General features: G+C 40.3%; 1 protein-coding gene across 2 annotated transcripts in view; it reads left to right on the top strand.

Moving 5' to 3' along the window:
* dclk2a (doublecortin-like kinase 2a) overlaps positions 1 to 20321 on the top strand; it is a 60202-nt gene that overhangs the window by 36986 nt on the left and 2895 nt on the right. For both annotated transcript variants that reach the window (XM_084715128.1, XM_084715127.1), the window contains exons 4-16: positions 1262 to 1360; positions 1804 to 1854; positions 5399 to 5493; positions 9181 to 9268; positions 9822 to 9927; positions 11043 to 11100; positions 11495 to 11614; positions 11697 to 11843; positions 11923 to 12056; positions 13341 to 13418; positions 14354 to 14450; positions 15756 to 15836; positions 15991 to 16104. In XM_084715128.1, coding sequence (XP_084571254.1) covers positions 1262 to 1360; positions 1804 to 1854; positions 5399 to 5493; positions 9181 to 9268; positions 9822 to 9927; positions 11043 to 11100; positions 11495 to 11614; positions 11697 to 11843; positions 11923 to 12056; positions 13341 to 13418; positions 14354 to 14450; positions 15756 to 15836; positions 15991 to 16104 — 1268 coding nt within the window. The remainder of the gene's footprint in view (positions 1 to 1261; positions 1361 to 1803; positions 1855 to 5398; positions 5494 to 9180; positions 9269 to 9821; positions 9928 to 11042; positions 11101 to 11494; positions 11615 to 11696; positions 11844 to 11922; positions 12057 to 13340; positions 13419 to 14353; positions 14451 to 15755; positions 15837 to 15990; positions 16105 to 20321) is intronic.

Below are 20321 nucleotides of genomic sequence, written 5' to 3'. Positions count from 1 at the left end.
ATTCAGCTGTGGCATGCAGCAAACACCATAAAACCTGAACCTCGTGACTTATTTTCTTCTGTTAACAGTGTGCAGGGATCATTTCAACCTAGATGTTATATTCCAGAGGAAAGCACAACCTGCTGTAACTGCTTTGCTCTGACAGTAAAATATGCATCACTGATGTACAAAATCTCGATTTAATAATAAATGCTGTAATTCATTTCTGCCAACTAGTGTAAAAATGTAGGTATTTAGGTTTAGTGAAGCTCTTAACCAGACAGGATAATGTTAGCATTTTGCTAACATTGGCTAACTTAAAATGTGACTATACTGTATGTCACTTTAACATGCCCCCACCCCATCTTTTAACCATCTTTAAAATTTGGTCAGAAGAGCTTAACACATAGCATATCTAAGTACAGGAACCCATTTTCCCCCCAAGATAGCAAAGTCATGACCCACCCTACTTGCTGCCTTCACTGGTGTGGGTCTTTTGGTTCAGATAGGCAAACAGAGACTGAATAGGGTGAGTCATGCCTTTGCCATCCTGGGAGAAAAACTCAAAAATCAAATCAAAGTCACAGTGTGAAAATGTTAACCCAGGAACACCATTTGTATCATACTTTATACAAGAGTTCCTGGGACCTCTACAACATCAACATGATCAATACTATCCTGAAAAACCCATTGTGTGCAATCTGACACGTGCCTTCTGACCTCTGGTGGATTATCAGTGTACTGCAGGCTGCAGTCAGCCTGTGAGTGCACAGTCCAACATGGCTGCCTCCATTAAGTAACTTAATGTTCTGCACATTATTGTAGAATAAAATTGAGTAAAAAATTTATTTATCTAATATGACACAGCAAGTCTTTAAGACAATTCAACTGCAAATCCTTCAGTCATTATTCTATTGAATTTCATGATGCAATGTGCAGTATGCCCACCACAAGTACAAATACAATAATAAAAGATTGAAATGTTGTCTTAAGATATAACCCAATACAAAGCCATTTATTTGTTGATATGTGCTATTTAATCTGTTTTGACTAAACACTGTTTGCTTCTGTTCTTTGCTGTGTCTCTGTCCCCATAATCACGTGTGACCAGCACTCATGAAATCATGCCACATAAATAACATTTCCAGAGCCATATTCCCCGTACAGCAGCTTGTTGGGCATAATTGTGCCACATTAACTCTGACTGAGAAGAAAGAGCAGGTTTGTTGATATAAGAAGGTTAATACATACGACTGTGACCCTGAGCGTGTTGTCTCCCCAGAATGCAGAGTGCTAAAGTCCTCCCACAGCCGCTCAGCTACTCCGAACCGGACAGGCAAGAGCCCCGGTCCGTCACGACGCAGCAAGTCTCCTGGTGCAGGTAAGGCACATGACTGTACACACATACTATACTTACACGAGTAGATATTCATGCATAGGTAACATACCAACTCCTAAGTAGATGATCCACTATGTGTGAAAATATGTTCCCTTTTTATCTGATTCCAAAGTAACACTGTAAGTATGTCTCTGGTTGACAAGCTGAGTAATAGCCTTTTTATTTAGCAGCCTCATCCTCAACCGTCAACAGCTGTGATGAATGACTAAGCAATTTGTGTGGTGCATTGAGCGATGGTGACATTATGCTGAGTAATTAGTGTTCTATAAGCCGTTACGTCACATTTAAAGACGAGGTCTTTGAGGGGTCACCGGTTTGGAGTGCCTGCAGTCTTAGATTAGCCTTGGAAGTTTAACCTGTTTTCAGGTGTCTTGTGATGTGATTATATCTAATCATATCTTCCTTTCTTCCCTCTGACGCTGCAGCAAGGCAAACTGTCCACTACTCCACCAGCCACTCTCCAATCAAATCCCCAGGTGAGGCTGCTGATGGTGTCACACCGTTTGCTTAATTAAACACCTGTCATATCAATGTGTTCTGGTAATAATGTTGAAGTACTTGAGTAAAATGAGCTTCTCACAGCTTTGAGGTTCTCTTCTTCTCTTGATGATAAAACTATTGCAGTTTAAGAGTTTCCACTGAAACACTGTGTTTGTCCAAAAGGTTCCAGAGTGAAATATCATGAAAACTGGATTGAGGATGTTTTGCTGAGATATGTGGTCCTCAGATTATGAAATGATTTTGGTTGATTTTTTTATAGTCCAACCAGTGTGTCAAACCCTCCATCTGTCTAACAGCACTTCTTTACAGTAAGCCTCTAAAACTAATGATGAATTAAGTGCAACTTGAGATAAATATTAACTTTGAATGCTAATATGGTAATATGCTAAATGTCACACATAAATGCTAGGTGTTAGCTTTGCTCACAGTATGCATGGGAGCTAGCCTACATGCTAAAAGTTCCGTGCTAATGTGAAACATTCCATACTAAACATTGGTAAGTTAACTTGCTAACTACAAACAAAGTATTTTAGCTGTTAAAAGTTGTTCATGATATTGTTCAGACTATAATGAACGCTTCCTAAGTCCCACCCTTTTTTACTTTGTGCTCCAGTAACAATCCTAGGTAGCTAATATACATCAATCGTTAGCTCGCTAGTTAGCAAATACTTTGCTCTATAACAAAATCACTGACATAAAGAACATGGACAGCACATCTTCACTTACAAACGGAAGCCAAAATATCCAAGATATGAGCGTTGCCATCTTGTGCTGTTGTCATCTGGAGTCAGAGTCTGCGGGTTGGAGGGTTGGAGCTTTTTAATTCCCACTCACACAGCCAGCCAACACAATTGCTAGCAGATCTCAGCTGTCAATCATGGTGTGAAACACGTTTTTTATGTCATAAAATAACAAATTAAAACCAAACTGATGATAAAAATGAGCATTGCAACATACAGAAGTGTGATAAGAACTACCTAGAATGACAGGAACTGTGTTTGGGGAAAAAAATTGACATGATTTCTGAGATGTTTTGGCTTTACGTTGTCCATTTCTATAAACGTCAAAGGACAAAACATCTGATAGCTAATGTTTGCTAAATGCTGACTGACAAGCCACATCAATTATTACTTAACTAGTTTTTGCTAGCTAGCATTTTGCTACCATTAGGTAACTAAAAGCTTCTACAGCACACTTAAATATTGTGTTGATTTTGGAGACCCCTATCGACTAAAGCAGTAGTGTTTCCACCATAATAACTTAGAACAAGGAGGCTGAGGTGAAAGATTTTTCCCACCTAGCTTGACTCTTCCTAAGTTCAACTAAGAGATATCAGGTGTTTTTGACTATGACAATATAAAATGTCCCAAAGGCCTTTAATTTAGGTATTGACATGACCTTTCCTCAGAGGCCACACTCAAGCTGGACTTCACATTTCTACCAAAACAGTAGTGAGGATCTGTTTCATCCATGAGCCATCCATTATGTGTTCTGGTATTAAATCACCATTATATCTCAACAGTGTCAGTTTTGTTGTCTTGCCCGGTTGGAGATGAAAGGCTGTCAATAACATGGTGCTGAGCCACAAACTCTTAAACGATCTCAGTTTCTTTATTATATAATGTTTCACATTTCCTTTTGGCTTTATTTCTTCCCTTCCTTCTTTCTTTCTCTCCCTGGCTCTGACTCAAACTAGACTAAAGGATGCCATTTATCATACACATCTATCTAATTTGAAAGCCAGCTGCTGCAGAATCCACTGATTCAAAGCCACAAACTGATTAGACTCACTCCTCAGCTGTGTTAATTAAATCCTGCTCTCGCTGAGCAATTAAATCACATTCCTCTTCACCTGCAGCAACTGAGGTGCTCAAAAGTTAAACTACTTTTACAACATTAAAAGCTAATGTCATACTGTAGTATGCTCTTAGTTTTTCTCAAATACTGCTTCAAACGCTCCTTTACAAAAAGAAGATAAATACCCAGAGGGACGTTAAGTGAGAGAAAAAAAACTCTTAAGTGCATTGTACAGTCACTTAAGATTTGAAACAGGAGTGCAGAGACACAGCCTGTAGGCAGTGTGAAATGATTTTCCTCAGCTCAGCTGGGTTTATGCAGATGAAGAGACTTTGAGTTTAAGTTTGACGCATTATGTCTCTGTATTTGTGCCAGAAAGCTAAGAGAACGGGAGGCAGAAATAGTCTGTTCTTGAGAGAATGAATCACTCAGACAATAGAAGCTCTCTCCCCTGCTGCGTATCTGTGCACCTCGTGTTACACTCTGAAGTGTATTATGGAAAATAGTTGCATAGTAGCACAGAGGAAGTCCTTTAATATTGGAATATTTATCCCAGCAACAAAACCTTTTTATGATGTTAACTGAGCCAAATCAGCTGAGGCATGTAGTGTGTTACATGCATAATTTATATTCATATTCACTCTGTGCAACAGTTGCTGAGAAAACTAACAGCAGCATCGGTTTAGGACTGTAGATGTGGCCCACTGATGTGAACCATCCACAGGCAATGAAAGTAGTAGATATTACCGCTGTGACACTGTTAGTAATTAGCGTGAGAACTTTAGGTTTTGCTTGTTTATAGCTGCAGTTAGTTTTTGTGTGGCGGTTAGTGTTTGTTGCTGCTTGTTGTGGAGGTTATTAATGTAGATGGTAAAAATGTTAAATGTTAAAAAATCAAGATCACAGAAAGCAGAAAAAAGTTCAATCATAATACCAATTGCCAGCATTTGGCGCATGTGTTGAAGTTGCAGTCAGAATTTCATTCCTTGCCAGTAAATGGCACCACGCAGCTCCCTCTTGTGGAGAATCTGTAACCTGCTAAACATGTGAGTTAGAGCCAGGGCTTTACATATAATACTCTATTTAATTAATACTTGGGTGTTCAAACAAAAGGTGCTTGCAGTGCAAAAAAAAAGAAAAGGATGAATAAAAACAGCAGCAAACTGACTATCATCAGTGCTCAACACTATTTTTTGCATTTATCTCAGCCCGTGGTGCTTTTTTGTGGCTTTCCAGCTCAACTAAATTGGTTTGCTGATATTTCTTCTGCGTCCGATGACATTGCATTTGATAAAAGCACCTGTCCTGTGAAGGACATTTTCATTTTGTAATGGGACAGTTCATCCCAAAATCAAAAATCTATATTTTGTTTCACATATTCCTGCATGAAACCACTCACAATGAGGTTTGTGGATTATCTTGAGTCCATTTAGTCCCATTATATTGGAGAGAAAGCAGATATTTCTACAGCTGATATCCAAAACTCAGCAAATCACACCAAGACAATCTAGATGAATAAATAGCACAACAGGCCAGAGCAAAAATATGTTTGATATTGGGGTGAACTCTTCCTTTATCATATGCTAGCAGTGTCTAGTAGTGTCCATTGTTGAGGATTATCTAGAAATACAAATACAAACATGAATTATAGAATAACTTGGAGTCATAGACAGAGTAAATGACTACTGCTTACTCATCTCCTTGTTGTTTGTCTCCATATAGTAAATGGTGTCTCAGGCAGCCAGATCTCAACTCCAAGATCCACCAAGTCCACCACTCCGTCTCCCACCAGCCCCCGACCCATCACCAGTTTTAAGGTAAGACAATATATCACAGTTGTATGTGTCTACATGTCACATGCTGTAGATTTTGTGCACACAAATACCTACAACTTGCAGTTGCCCTTTGTAAAACATACTATAATACATGTATTCACACTGGCAGCTTGTCTCATGCACGTGAGGGACATGTGACAGAGCAAAGAAATATTTAACAGACATGGATAGAGACTGAGAAATTGGTTAGAACTACTAATATATATGTGAACAAACTGGGTGCCATTTGTTCATTTTTTTTCACTGAAGAACTGGCAAAAGGCCTGACCTGTCAAAAAGTTGTGTGGATGAGATATAGATGATGTTAAAAGTTCCCTGTGGAGTTTCTTCTGAGCAAACAGAGTTTACTGTTACTGTTGGAGTCTTCTCCTTTTTTGGTACTTTTCTTAGCACAATACCACCATGTCTCCATCAGTGGAATAGTGCAAAGTTTTTACTGGGGATGTATATTGTGTCACCTGTGTGTGAGGTGCAAACAGGGTTCGTACAGGTGCTGGAAACACTTGAAAACACTTGGATTTTAGTGCAGGGTTTTCAAGGTTTCATGAGTGCTTTGATTTTAGATAAAGTGCTTGAAACTACTTGAAACTGTGATTGCATCACCTTCAAAATAAACAGCTAACAAACTGCATACTTGACTGTTTAGATAAAGAAATAGAATAAGGGTTCTCAGATGTAGCAACTTGACAGCCTGATCAGCAAGCTCACCAACGGTTTTGTGAAATAACCCCATAAAACTCTGCCTTTACAAATCCGAGTGTGCATTTTGTTTAATGATGAATGTGATGGAAAACAAGACCAAAGTGAGGCAAGGCAGTCGAAGCAGCTTCTGTGCCCACATGGTGAGGATGCACCTGAAGCTAGCCTGCAGAGTATTCTCAACGATCTGCAGGAGTTCAAAAGAGACAACAGGGCACAGCTGTCAGATATCAAACAAGAAGTGAAGAGAGCAAACAATGGACTGGATGAAAGCAGAGGGTAGAATGGATGAAACAAAGAAATAAAATGTCAGATTTTGGCTCAGGCAGGTTGTATAGGATCCCAAGTTTACTTACAGACAGGTGACACGTTTTGAAACATCTGATTTGATGTAAAAAAAAAAAAAAAAAACGAGTGAAATAATCATTTTGAGTGTATGTATAAATATGTAATTTTCACTAGCTTTAAGTTGCTGGAAAAGCTTGAAAATTAACCTTGAAAATTCTTGAAAATTGTTTGAATTTGACTTTGAAAAAGATGTAGGAACCCAAACAAAATGGGGACCCACTCATCAGAGCATTAATCTATACTGCTGCTTGTGGACAGAAACTCCACAGGTTACCTCAGAGGTTTTATGGTTGGACTTTAGTCAGCATCTGTCCTCTTTCAAATGTCAAACCTTCGCTGGACTTCTCTGTAATGACTCACTCAGTAAAGTGCAGGTCTGACACCTCTGAGACCCTCGAGGCATAAATTAAGGCGGTATTTAAAGGTGGGGTATAAGGCCAAATTGCACTTGACCTACTTACCACAAAATGATGAAATACTTAAAGTCTATGTCAAGTCATCAAGTCAGTGACTGTGACGTGCAGGTCTGTGTTCAGCCCATGTAGCAGCTCTGTGATGTATTTCTGGTAGAGTCCGAGATACTAATCTGATTTATTGATGGGTTCTTGTGTAAGCTGCGTGTTAGTCACAAACTACAGAGTTTCTAACTGCTCCAGCCAGCTGGCAAACCTCCTCCAGAGTGCCACTGCTCCTCTCTAAGCCCAGTCAAAGACTTATCCATCCACATTCATTTGGCAGCATATTAGAATTTTATGATTTACTGACAGCTTTAAAAATCACTGGCAAAAGAGGCTGAGTAGAAGACCATTTTTTGAAAAACTAAAATGAGGAAGCAGAATGATGTTAATGACATAGCTGCTCATTCTCTCTCTGATTCACCCTCACTGAAAACCTTCACATGTATGAAAGTGGTCAGGTAAACTAGAGCCAGGGGAAGAAAAAGAAGTTATTTATCAGAGGAAAAAGCTTTTTTATGTATCTGGCTGTGAAAGAGACCTTGAAGGTGTCCTAGTTCTATTTTGGTCCAGAGGCCTGCCCTTTTAGACTAAATAATAGATCCTTACTGTAAGGTAATGTACATGATGGCGCAGTAAAGTACAGTCAGATTTTTTTTAATGCTGGTGTCATGCCTTTATGGCCGACATTTCATAAATACAGCCAAATTACAGCTGTGCTCTGCAGAAATGGCACTCTGAGTCATTAATTTGGTGCCATAATGGTTTTATGTGCAGTGATAAGTGGATATGGAGGAGGAAATCTGTTCCAGTGACTCAGACACCTTGTACATTTTGAAGGGCAGGCTTAATTTAGACCTGGTTAACTATTTAAAAAAAAATTGAGGGTTAATGTACAGTCTGTACTGTTCACAAAATGTGTTACATGTTTGAGCAGCATGCTTTATAGATGATCTCACTATACTGTGTAACCACAGTTGGTTTTTCTATTTTATTTTTAGTTTTAAGAATAAAAAACAATGTTGAACATTTTCAAATGACAACTTTTCACTGCTTTTTATTTAGATGAATAGACATTACATATCTAAAGTATCTTAATTAACTAAGCTCCTTTTCTTGTCAGTTGAAACAAGCAACAAAGTGCCATCAATCAAAGCCACAAAAAACACCCTAAAGGGATAATTCGGATTTTTTTTTTTTTGAGGTTGTATGAGGTACTTATCCATCATCATCAATCAATATTAGTTTAAGTGTTTGCTCTGTGAAGAATATTTTGACTAGACAGCCGTTTCAGACAGGAAACCACCGTTATTAGCAAAACATCACTCTCTGTAAAACAGACTCCATTAGCAAAAACTGCAAGGCCTCGATCGGTTGGTTTTTTTGTGTTATTATGTGGCTTAAGTGAATCCAAACTAACCTTTTAAAACACAGCGGCAAAGTGAGTCAGAAAAGAGTCTTAGTGATGGTGGAAGTAAAGTTTTTACTGTGAAAAAATATGGCCCTACCATAAAACACCTGCTTTTAGAATGGAGCTTGGTTCAGCAGTACACAAACAGCAAAATAAAGTGTCTTAGCAATATAAAAAATGATAGATGTCTGAAACACATTGTCTGAAGATCCAGTTAGATAGCTGTGTATGCCAGGTTTGGCCACTTTGATGGAGACAGACTGAAAAGACCCCTATTTCTTCTTCTTTTTTCTGTCTAATGATGTTGATCATTGAACTGCAAATACATAGCATAACTGCTCACCTGACTGACCAGAGTATTTGAATTCCTAATAGCTAAACAGTGATACAGTTTTCCTATTTTATGTGTTTAAATTGTCAAAGAGCTCACAATTTGTATTGACAGACAGTCAATTAGACTGATTGTTTTCACCCAAAAAGGGGTGGGGGCATGATGCAGGAGCAAAGTACCCAGACGGTACTCATGGTTAAGTATCTCACACAACCCCACCTAAAAACTCTCCCATAAAGTATGATGTTCATTAACTAGTCTAACTACTAAATGAACCCACCAATAATAAACCATCTGTGTTTCATCCGTGTACAGCGTGTTTTGTGGGCACTTTTAAAGCCTGAGGTTGCCATGGTGATTTGTCTGTGGGTTTTGTTTTAGGCCAGGCGCTCATCTCTATTTTTGTTTGTATTTGCATCATGCAGATCCCTCCGTCACATCACATCTCTTCGCCAAATGTGAACGGCTCGTTGAACAACCACCAGGAGCAAACCAATCGGCTCAGTCCAGAGGGTATGTCCTCCCCTGTCCTCCCCTGTCCTCCCTTGTCCTCCCCTCTACTTTTTAGTCCGAGTCAGTCAGTTATGGTCTGAGCTAAAACAGCACTATTGCATGGACTCCCTCACCCTGTAGCATGTGGAGATGACATTGACTATCGCATTAAAGTCAGTCCTCATCTTTTCCCATCAGGACACATTTCAGAACTTGCTTACCCAACAAAAGTAGCAAAGAGTCGGCCTCATGTGGAGGATAAGAGAGAAATATCCCAGTGCTGTGTGAGCAGATACTTAACTAAATGATTTTAGGGCTGTGTGAGTGTGTTTTTTTTTGTGTGTGTGTGTGTGTGTAGACATAATGCTGCTGCTCTGTTCATTAATTGCCACAAGAGGAAGAGTAGAGATCGTCGTGCGTCTTGGTGCCTGTGTGTTGTTTTGTTGCACAGCATGTGGTCCCTTAATTCAGTTTGAGAACTGGTTGAAAGTCTGCCAGAGCTCCCTTAGTTTTGTTAAACAGCAACAAAACAGCTCGTTTATTGCCTGATGTAACCCCTGTCTCTCCTCACCAGTGAACGGTAACCGCCTCCCACCTGCCTCCACCATCTCGGAAAAATACAAGATCGGCAAGGTCATCGGAGACGGAAACTTCGCTGTGGTCAAAGAGTGTGTGGAGAGGTGGGTCAAATACAGTCAATAAGACTAAAAATGTTTAATGCACAGTTGGCAGCTTTCCGCAGCGATCACACATCAGGTTGTCGTGTCGTGCAGCTTAATGAGACGTACATCACGTGTGGTAACTGCTCCATCAGGGTTTTTAAGTCCTGATGACAGGCATTGTGGAGACAGAAATATCCCACGGATTAAACCCAGCGGTGAATTCACTTCATTAGCCTTTTAATCTCTGAGTCAACACACTGCCCCGGCAGACAGGGAAGATGATGAGGAAGTGTGTGTGTTCTCATAATCTGATGCAGCTTCCTGGAAAGTACTTAAAGGTTCCCTGTGGAGTATCTTGGAAACAAACACGGTTATGTTTACACTAAGTATTTCTTAACTAAATGCATTGTGTCTCTCTGTGGGGGCAAAAAAAAACATGTTGTGTTGATTTGTTTCCTCAGAAAAAACAATATTCTGAATGTCACCAAAATGATCTAAGATCCAGTAACAAGCTCTCTGAGCTTTCAAACATCCTGCAGTCTTGAATAAAGAGCCATGAGATGGGAGTTGAAAGTGTGTGTGTGCCAAATCATATCGGTCATGATAATATCAGTATCATTTGTAATATGATTTTAAAAATTCACATTTTGATAATGGTAATATTTTTGTTGATGTAATGATGTCACATAGTTTTACACAGAAACAACAAGCACTGTTGAAATCAAAAGTAACATTGCTGCCAGCTCCATGAAGGATGATTTCGGCATCACTGTAAGATGTGGTTACAGGTGCAACAGAGCTCACTTAACCACACCCATCAGTGATGCTGGATGTGGTCAGAGGTGAAACAACTTTAAACCTGAGACAGCACTGAAACGGCTGTTCTTCATCGTTGTGTTGAGTTACTCTTTAAACATGTTCTCAGATTCTTACTGAGCCAGTTTGTGTCTGCACTGTATCCCCTGCTCATTGTGTAAACTTGGCGAGTACAGCTAACATACTTGTTCAATAACTCTGTGTGCCTGCTCACTGTAACCGCGGCTCTCTTGTGAGCACTTGATTTGTATTACAGACAGAGCTGCAGCGTCTGTGCCGTTTTTAGTGTTGCCTCTAATTGCATTGTTTCTGTTCAGGTCCACAGGAAAAGAGTTCGCACTGAAGATCATCGATAAGGCCAAGTGCAGTGGAAAGGTCTCGCCGTCTTTTTGCTTCTCCCGTTTCTTCTTCTCCTCTTTGTGTGTATTAGCCTCAGATCCATGCACGCACTTGTGCGGAAGGGTCATATGTTCGTGCTCCATTATTAACACACACACACACACCACAGGATCTCCTGTGTGTGTCTCTGATCCTCTTATCCCACACAGTTTGATTAGGCTGGTAATGTTTAATTCATCACCTAACTCAAATTATCTTCACACACGCACACAATGACACACTGAATCGCACACTCTTGACACTAATTCAGATTCAATCAACAATGCAGCGTCTTTTTATTAGCATAATGGCTCTGTGTGTAAATCCTGTGCACTGGAGGATACGGTAACATGTATACTCACTCGGATTATTTGTCTTGGCTTGTGTCCAGGAGCATCTCATAGAGAATGAGGTCGCAGTGCTGCGGAAGGTGAAACACCCCAACATTATCATGTTGATAGAGGAGGTGGACACGTCCTCTGAGCTCTACCTGGTGATGGAGCTTGTCAAGGTGCAGTAGAGGCTAATCAAGGGCACAATCCTCATTTCTTGACGTGGTTTGATTTCTAACATCTTTGCTGATGTTGGCACAGGGAGGGGATTTATTTGACGCCATCACCTCCTCAGCAAAATACACCGAGAGAGACGCCACCGTCATGGTGTACAACCTCGCAGGAGCTCTGAAGTACCTGCATAGCATCAACATCGTCCACAGAGACATTAAACCAGAGAACCTGCTGGTATTTGTTTACAGTCATACACATATTTTGGCCTACAAATCAATCAGTGGGCGTTCCCTGAGCATGTATTTCTTTTTAGGTGTTCGAGTATCCAGATGGCACCAAGTCATTGAAACTCGGGGACTTTGGCCTGGCCACAGTGGTGGAAGGACCTTTATATACCGTGTGTGGAACGCCTACATATGTGGCTCCAGAAATCATTGCAGAGTCTGGGTAAGCTGGATTTTTTGGAACTTTCATATTTTCTTGATTATGGAGGCCTCTGTAGACAAAATCAGTAGTGTGTCCTCCACATAACCACAAAATATAAGGTCAAAAATGAAAGTATCTAAAGAAAAATCTCCTGCTGTGCTTTTTTTTAGATTGGCTAACCTACAACTCATTTTAACTTTGCCTGGGAAAATGTAAATACAGGCTTGTTTCATAACACTAAGTTATACCTCCTACTATTCAGTCTTATCTGCATGACAATAACTGCATTTACTTATAGGTGCTTGTTCTAGAAAAAATGCATATTTTTACTGATCTGTGATTTGGTTGAAAAAGAAACATCTGTTCTACATACAATAGTGGAGCACAAATGTGGGTCTGCAGCACCACAGTGTTGTAATGATCTTTATGAGGAGTCAAAGCAGATTTATATTAAACATATACTAAATAAAGCACATGCATTATAGTAAATTGAAATCTTTTTTCTTTCCAAAATGTCAGTATGGGTTGAGCACCTCTGCTGCCAGACCCTCTTGGTTTTGCTATGTTGTCGTCATGCATGCTACCACTTTGCAAATTTCACCAAAATGTCAGCCCAGTGATCAGAAACATTCAGATGCTTCAACCTGGCAGGAATTAATCAAAGTCCATCAACATGTGTTAGACTGCATCTTCAGACTGGTCTCCATAAATTTAAATTTAACTTTGTAACTGCATGTAGATTTTTTTTTTTTAAACCAGTCTGGTGACTGCTTGAGTCATGATATGAAGCTGTCTGTGGTTTCTCACCTGGCTGGTAGCCCAACAAGGTCATGACTTGTCCTCGATGTCTAAGGTTGGGAGTTCCAGCCCTGGGTGATGCAGCCAGCCATTTTGAAATGAAATAGTGGGTAAACACAGGTGTTACCAGTGATACATTGGCTCACTGGAAAGGCTCTGTTACACTAAATGGAATGAGAACATAATATAATTAGGTAACACCTGTGTTTAATAATTCATCAGTATGGCTACCAGGAAAAAGGTCCCAGCAGTTCTGCTAACGGACCCTCATGTATTTCTCATTTGTATTCTTCCTCTTCCTCTTTTTTCTTCCTCTTCAAAATGCCAAGCCCCGACTCACTGCTGCACAGCAGCTATAATTTGTTTTCTTGTTTCTTGTCCAGTCAGTTGTCTGTATTTGTAACACTGGGATGATGGATGATGTGAATGGTTAGCTGTAAGCCATTTAGCTGCGGTTAGTCCTTTAATGACCTTTTCTGCCTCCATGTGTCTCCTCTCTTTCCACAGTTATGGTCTGAAGGTGGATATCTGGGCTGCAGGTGTCATCACCTACATCCTCCTGTGTGGCTTCCCTCCGTTTAGAAGGTACTTGTCTTCACATCATCCAGTAAAACTCATGTTTAAACTGACTCAAACAACGTCAAGGCAACATTTACTCGTGGCACCAAACCAGAATGATCATTTTGAAAAGTTTAATGAAAGTTTTAAAGGGACAGTTCACCCCAGACAATCAAAAAAATAGTCCTTTGGCCTGTAGTGCTATGTATCCATCTAGATTGTTTTGGTGTGAGTTGCTGAGCTTTGGAGATATTGGCTGCTGAGTAGAGTCTGCCTTCTCTCGAATATAATGGAACGAGAAGACACTTGGCTTACAGTGCTCAAAGTGCCAAAAATGGACTGTCTATATTTACACCTGAGGCTCACAACAAGGTCAATGTATTATCTTGAGTAACCAGGTCATGATTCCTGGAAAGAGACACTGCTGTGGAGTTTTTCAAATATATTTTTTGGGGCTTTGAGCGCCACAAGCTGAGTGCGATCTTGTTCCATTATATTCGAGAGAAGGCAAACATCTCTACCTCCAAAACAAAAACAGTCTAGGTGGAGAAATAGCACTACAAGTAATAGGAAAAATATAGATTTTTGATTTTGGGGTGAACGGTCTCTTTAAACAATAAACACAATGTGGAGTAAAGAGTCACATTATTTGGCAATTTGTTTTTGACTGTCAATTATCTTATGCTACATAGACTAATAGTTGCTGTGATCAGTTGTTATGTTAAGGATTGTCATCCTGCAGTCACAGTGTGGGAGGGATTTGATCCCACTTTGATCTATAGCACTTCACAGTTATTAGAATAAGCACATTATTGAAGGATAGGTTATAGGTGAGGCTATTTATCATTATGCAGTGGTGCAACACAAACATTGCAGGTTTTTTTCACAATGTAGAGGTATGCTTAATAATGTATAATTAATTTGCATTTGCTGACTGTGTGTGTGTGTGTCTCTCTGTGTAGTGAGAGCAACATGCAAGAGGACCTGTTTGACCAGATCCTTCTGGGGCGACTGGATTTTCCCAGTCCTTATTGGGACAACATCACTGACTCAGCCAAGGTTGGAACCAGTTACACAAACTCTCACTCACTCACTCACTCACTCTCTCTCACACACACACACACACACACACACCAATCCATGCTCATTTTTGTCATTCTTGGTTCACATTATATTAATCTGATTTATTTTCCTGGAGGTTTACACTGACCATGCAATGTCAGAAACCTTTACCTGAATGCAGTGGTAGTAGAGTCTGAAGTAGATTTATAGTTAAAACACACACACGCCCACGCCATGTGAACCCACATGTCTCACACTCTGTTAATAACTAACTGTCTGCTGAAGGACACAGAAACCCCTCCAGCCTTCTAAATTAATGTCATGTATTAAGGTGACAGCCCACGCTCAGCGTGCAAGACTAAACTGCTAATTAAACCCACTGCTGTTACAGTGTCCCTGTCACTGCAGACAAGAGCACAGTTACAGACATCACAGCATGAAACTACACACAGTCATAAAGCTGTGCTGGTGTAAAATTTAAGAAGATTAATCCATTTTTTTATTTGACCAATGTAATATGACTATAGTGTACGCTTCCTACACCTCAGTGGAGCTTTTCAGGATCTTTAAGCTCATTGCTTTGGTTTTATGGCCTGCAACTGTTCTGGTTCAGTCTCACTGCTTTCACCACTGCAAGCAGTTGTTTTCTGCACCAAACAGCAGAGAGACAAAGTTAACGACTAGCTGGTGAACACGGCAGAGCATTTAGCAGCTTAACAGCTAAGTTCTTCTGCTGTGGAATCTGTTGTTCTTCCTGCATCCAGTGGTGTCAAAGTGCTGGTGTTAAGAAGAAACTACAGGCTATTTCAGCCTGGATTTCTAGTCTTAACCTCTGGGTGGCCAAGTGGCACGCTAGATGAGTATTTTTATCACCTAACACTATGATTTGGCCAGTAAAGTAATAACTATAGGCTACTATGGTGATACACTGTGACATGGGTGTAGATGTCAGAAGCTGTAGCACAGTGCATTCTGGTACATGTAGACACAGCAGCCAGGAGGGCTTAGCTCTCTGGGTCAGTATAGCTGCTATACTGAAGAATTTTTTGCTTCAACTGACAATTACCATCAACACTGACTGGCCATCCACATGAAAAGTGGTGAATTTTCCCTTTAATATGTGTAAAACCAAAATTTAAATACCCCTCAATGTCAATAATATTGATTTATGTCTCAATCCTACATCATTATATGTGTGTCTATTGTTAAAGTAAGGTCACGATAACACAATTGATGGACACTGCTGATGTAGAGTTGTAATAAAGGTTAGCTTGTTCTAAACTGTGGTGTGTTTTGTTGCAGGAGCTGATTGGAAAGATGCTGCAGGTCAACGCTGAGGCTCGATACACAGCACAAGACATCCTCTCTCACCCCTGGGTCACGGTATCGCACTGCACTGTTTGTCTCTATTTCTATGTATTGTATATGTGCGCACACAACCTCTAAGTGTGGCGTAATGTCTGTACATTTGTAAGTCGTACATGAAGTTTCTCGTGTGGAAAGCCACTCACCTCATTGCACGTTTGTACGTATCTAGGACGACGCAGTCATTGGGAACAACATGAAGACGGAGGTCACAGGTAAACTGAAGACGCACTTTAACACTGAGCCTAAGCACAACAACACCACGGCTGGTGTGTCAGTCATCATGGTAAGAACACAAAAACATTCACAAACCAACACAAGAACAATCCATGATTTAGTAAATATCACTCTAATATTTTTGCACATTTCTGTGAGAGTAATCTTATGACCTTCATGACACTGTGAACTTTCAATGACATCTTAAAGGCACATTTTGAATTATTTGAAGTGGGATTATATGAGGAACTTAACCATAGCCAATGTGTTACTGTACCTACAGTAGATGGCGGTCGGCACCCCCAGTTTGGAGAAGCAGCAGGAGAACTTGTGCTGGAAGCTAAGCCATGTACTTTAACTACTGCAAAAAAAAACCCTGCTATATTTAGAATATTTTCTCCGCTTTACTTTACCTTTAGACAGTCTCACCGTCATAAATGTTTTTCCTTTTGTCTGAAAAACTGAAGTGAACTTGGTGAGATTGAACCTCGCAGGGCTGAGGGAGCAAGTTAACGATGGTGACTCCAAGGTGCATATCACCCATAATGCATTGCTGCCATGCATTTGGTGCAAAAAAAAAATATTCACCAGGGACAATCCATATTAATCAACATTTCATGCATGAGATAGATATATAAACCCACAGCAATAATAGTTAATGCTAATCATGATATAATGATAATCATAATGCAAATGCAGAAGATGCTTTTGCTTCTTTGAAACGAGTTTGCAGGTATTTCTCATGATTTGTAAAAAGAAGTATAACACTAAGCTACAACTGGCGGTCGATCTGTGGCAGTTTGGGCTCAAAGTGAAAAGGGACGAGTGTGTTTCATTAAAATCCGCCGATCCTCCCCTTCCACCTGCTCTCCAAGTGGCCTCCGTGTGACATAAGCTGTCAGGTTATACCGAGGGCTGAGGGGATGTGGAACTACTAATGAAACACTGCGATAACACAAGTAACGCAAACAAACTAGCCAACTGTAGCAGCAGTAGACCAGCAACTCATGTGTTGCTGGTTTGCAAGAGGTCTGCTGTTTTGGTTTATATAACAGAGATTTCCAAACAGAAAAGGCTGTCTGACAGCAAGGTAAAGCAGTGAAAACATTCAAAACATAGCATCCACTTAAACGGATGTTTTCATTTTAAAAGTGGACCTTTATTCAGGAGGCAAAAATACATTTTGTTGCTGACCCTGTCCACAGCAGTAGCTTAGCTTCCTTCACTTGTACTCCTGCTGCTCTTTCAAACTGTAGGTAATACTCTGTCTAGCTATGGATAAGTACTTCATACAACCCCACTTCAAATAATCTGAACTACCCCTTTAATACTGAGGTGTTGACATGGGTTTAATAGTAACTAACAAGGTGTCTGAAGCAGCTTGAACATGTCAGGCCCTTTTCCAAATGTTTACAACATGCTGGTGAATGTTTGACCCAAATACAAGAGATTGAACTCTTTCTAATTCACTTTATATGAATCTTGAGCCCACTTAATCACCGGCCCAAGAATATCTGACCTCAATCATCATCCAAGATGACATGAAAGACGACTTTTAAACAACTTACACTGCTGTAAACATGTCAGACAGGATTTTAGAGCTCGAACAGGGCCGACGAAGTCATTCCTGTAGGAGTCACATCCTTCCTTCCTGTGCATTTCAAGCCTCACTTGCATCATTTCCTGTTGTACAGTTCGACTTCCTCCACTCCTCATCTCATCAGGTCACAGTACCCATCAGCTCACTCTTCTTCGGTCTGTCTGTCTGAACTGAACGCAGGAAAGGGAGGGGGTGGGGAGCGTCTCGTGAGAAAATTTGATTCGATCTTTGCTGCAAAGAGCCTCATTTTTTGTTCTAAATCTCATTTGACAGTTTGAGGTGTAAGTGTGGGCCCTGGCCTCGGCCCCTCCTCCTCCTCCACCTCCTCCTCCTCCTCTCCATCTTCTTCCTCCACCCTCCTCCTCTTCACCCCTCCCTCATCACACCCGACCTAGGACCACAGGGGACGCCTGGAGCTGAGAGCCGGGTACACACTCCATCCCTCCCACCCACCCTCCTGCTGCCTCTCTTCTTCCTTTCCAGCCATCGCCCTTCCCTTCGCCTTCCCTCCTCCATGTATAACAACTCCCCACCCCACCCCTCACTCTTCCTCCCTTTCCCTTCCTTCCTGTTTCTTTCTCAGGCCCCCTGCCCCTCTTCTCCGGCCACCAGCTGCAGTAACAGCTCTCAATAACCAACTGAACTGGACTTCACTAACTCTCCTCTCTGTCTCGACTGTTTTCATACTCGTCATTCTGCTCCTCCACTCACATTTCATTCCATTTGTACTGACCGCAAACTTTTCTGGGATGTGAAAATAATGTCTGTGTTTTGAAAGATGTACGTGTTTAATCACATTGTCACTGAGGTTATTTAGCATGTTAACAGTGCTAATGCAAGCTAACGCAACAGCAGTGTAATTTGCCTCCCTCTCTGCCATTTTTTATTGTTGTTTATTAATGACCCAATCGAAATAGCTCCCTAAATCAACTTTCTGAGTCCACAAATCTGTAAGTTGTTGTTCAGCACTGTTCCATGTTTATGGTGCTCTGGTGCCACCTTGTGGAGAACATTAAGAACTGTTTTGGTGCTGTTCCAAAGTTTCAATTTGCAGAGATGGATGCAAACCAATCTGGCTTTATTGCCTTGGATACGAGACTCCCCTGCACATTTTAAAGGATATGTCTGACACTATTCTGTATTTTTCTTATCATCAACAAATTCCATGAAAAGACCAAAACCTATAATGTGTGTTAGTCCATCTGGCAATCCTTTCAGCTGCAACACAGATGGCTCCTATAGACTGACTCATCGTGACATAGCTCTAACTATAACACATAAATATATATAGTTAAACACAGTGGTTTGACATATATTTCTATCATTCCTGCTGGGCTTTTTTATGTACTGTCCTGCTTTGCAAGCATTTTTAATAAACAAAATCTACTAAACAGACATCTGGAAATCAACAGCAACATAAGGTTTCAACTGAACATTTGTCAAAGCATAAAACGAGCATTTTCGATGAATAAAATGTTTCCACTTTGAAATAAAATCACAGAAAAACATGATGCAGAAGTTATTGTAAACATTTAACTTTGTGATTTGTTCTATGAAACACAAATCTCTGTTTAGCAATATATAAACAAATATAGCTAGTTTTTTAAGCACAGTTTCTTAAATAGCTGAGCACTATTTTAGTAAATCCTCTTCCTCAAAAAAACCTGGCAATTAGTATTTGGTGTCCTAGTATTTACAGCAGCAGGATAATGTTTGTGGGACTAAAGAAACAGTGCTCATGTTTATGGTAATAAACATGTCACTGACTACATTTACATGCACGCTAATTTTCCATTATTACTGTGAATATGACAGTATTCTGAATTTGATGCGGGTTGTGTGAACACCAACACACTGGTGTTTTTAATTTTCTACACATTTTATTCCAGGAGGGGCACCTTCGCCTCTTTTTTATGGTCAGCTGTGCACTGTAAACTGGCCGACTACCCAACAGTTTGCAAGGCTGGAGTAAAGCACGCATAAAAGAAAATCCCACATTTCTGGTCAGGAAAAGAAACGCGCCTACTTTTAAACATTCTGAGAGACTTCAATCAATAGGTTGAAGGGTGACGCTGTGAGAAGTACAGTACATTGTTACATTAATCAGAGTTTGCACACCTGCATGTAAACCAGAATATTAGTGTCATATTCACTTTTTTAGCCATGTTAACAGTTCAGCAGCAATATTACTGAATAAGAGCATATTTTGTGCATGCAAACATAATCATTGTAGTATATTTAATAGTTTTTGAACAACAATCGAGCTCTACAGCACAGAAGAATAAAATGATCAATCGATTAATTGCTGCGTTTTGTCTTTTCATGGTTTTTGTTGACCATAGGAAGGATATAGAATAATGTCAGTCTTGTGTTTTAAACCAGTACATTTAACCGTACTGTGCCACTGCATTCTAATGAGTGGTATGTAAATATAGCTTAGGACTCACTGTGTTTCCACCTGAATTAGTCACTTTCAGAATGTCTTACAGTTTGTTCCAACTCAGACAGACCTCATCTGGTTTCGTCTCAATGATCTGATAAAAGCACTGAGCTGGAACAACAACTGTCCACTGGCCGTCATGCTTGTTGTGTTGACTTTTTTTGTGTGAAGCTGTGAGTAAGACTAGTCTCTGTCCCTTTTTGCTTCTCCCCTCTCCCTGCATTACGCCCCTCTGATTTAGCTCCAA

Source organism: Lutjanus erythropterus, chromosome 3 (assembly GCF_056507025.1).
Source record: "Lutjanus erythropterus isolate fLutEry1 chromosome 3, fLutEry1.hap2, whole genome shotgun sequence".
In the NCBI taxonomy this organism is placed as follows: domain Eukaryota; kingdom Metazoa; phylum Chordata; class Actinopteri; order Lutjaniformes; family Lutjanidae; genus Lutjanus; species Lutjanus erythropterus.
This window is presented reverse-complemented; position numbering and strand designations above follow the sequence as displayed.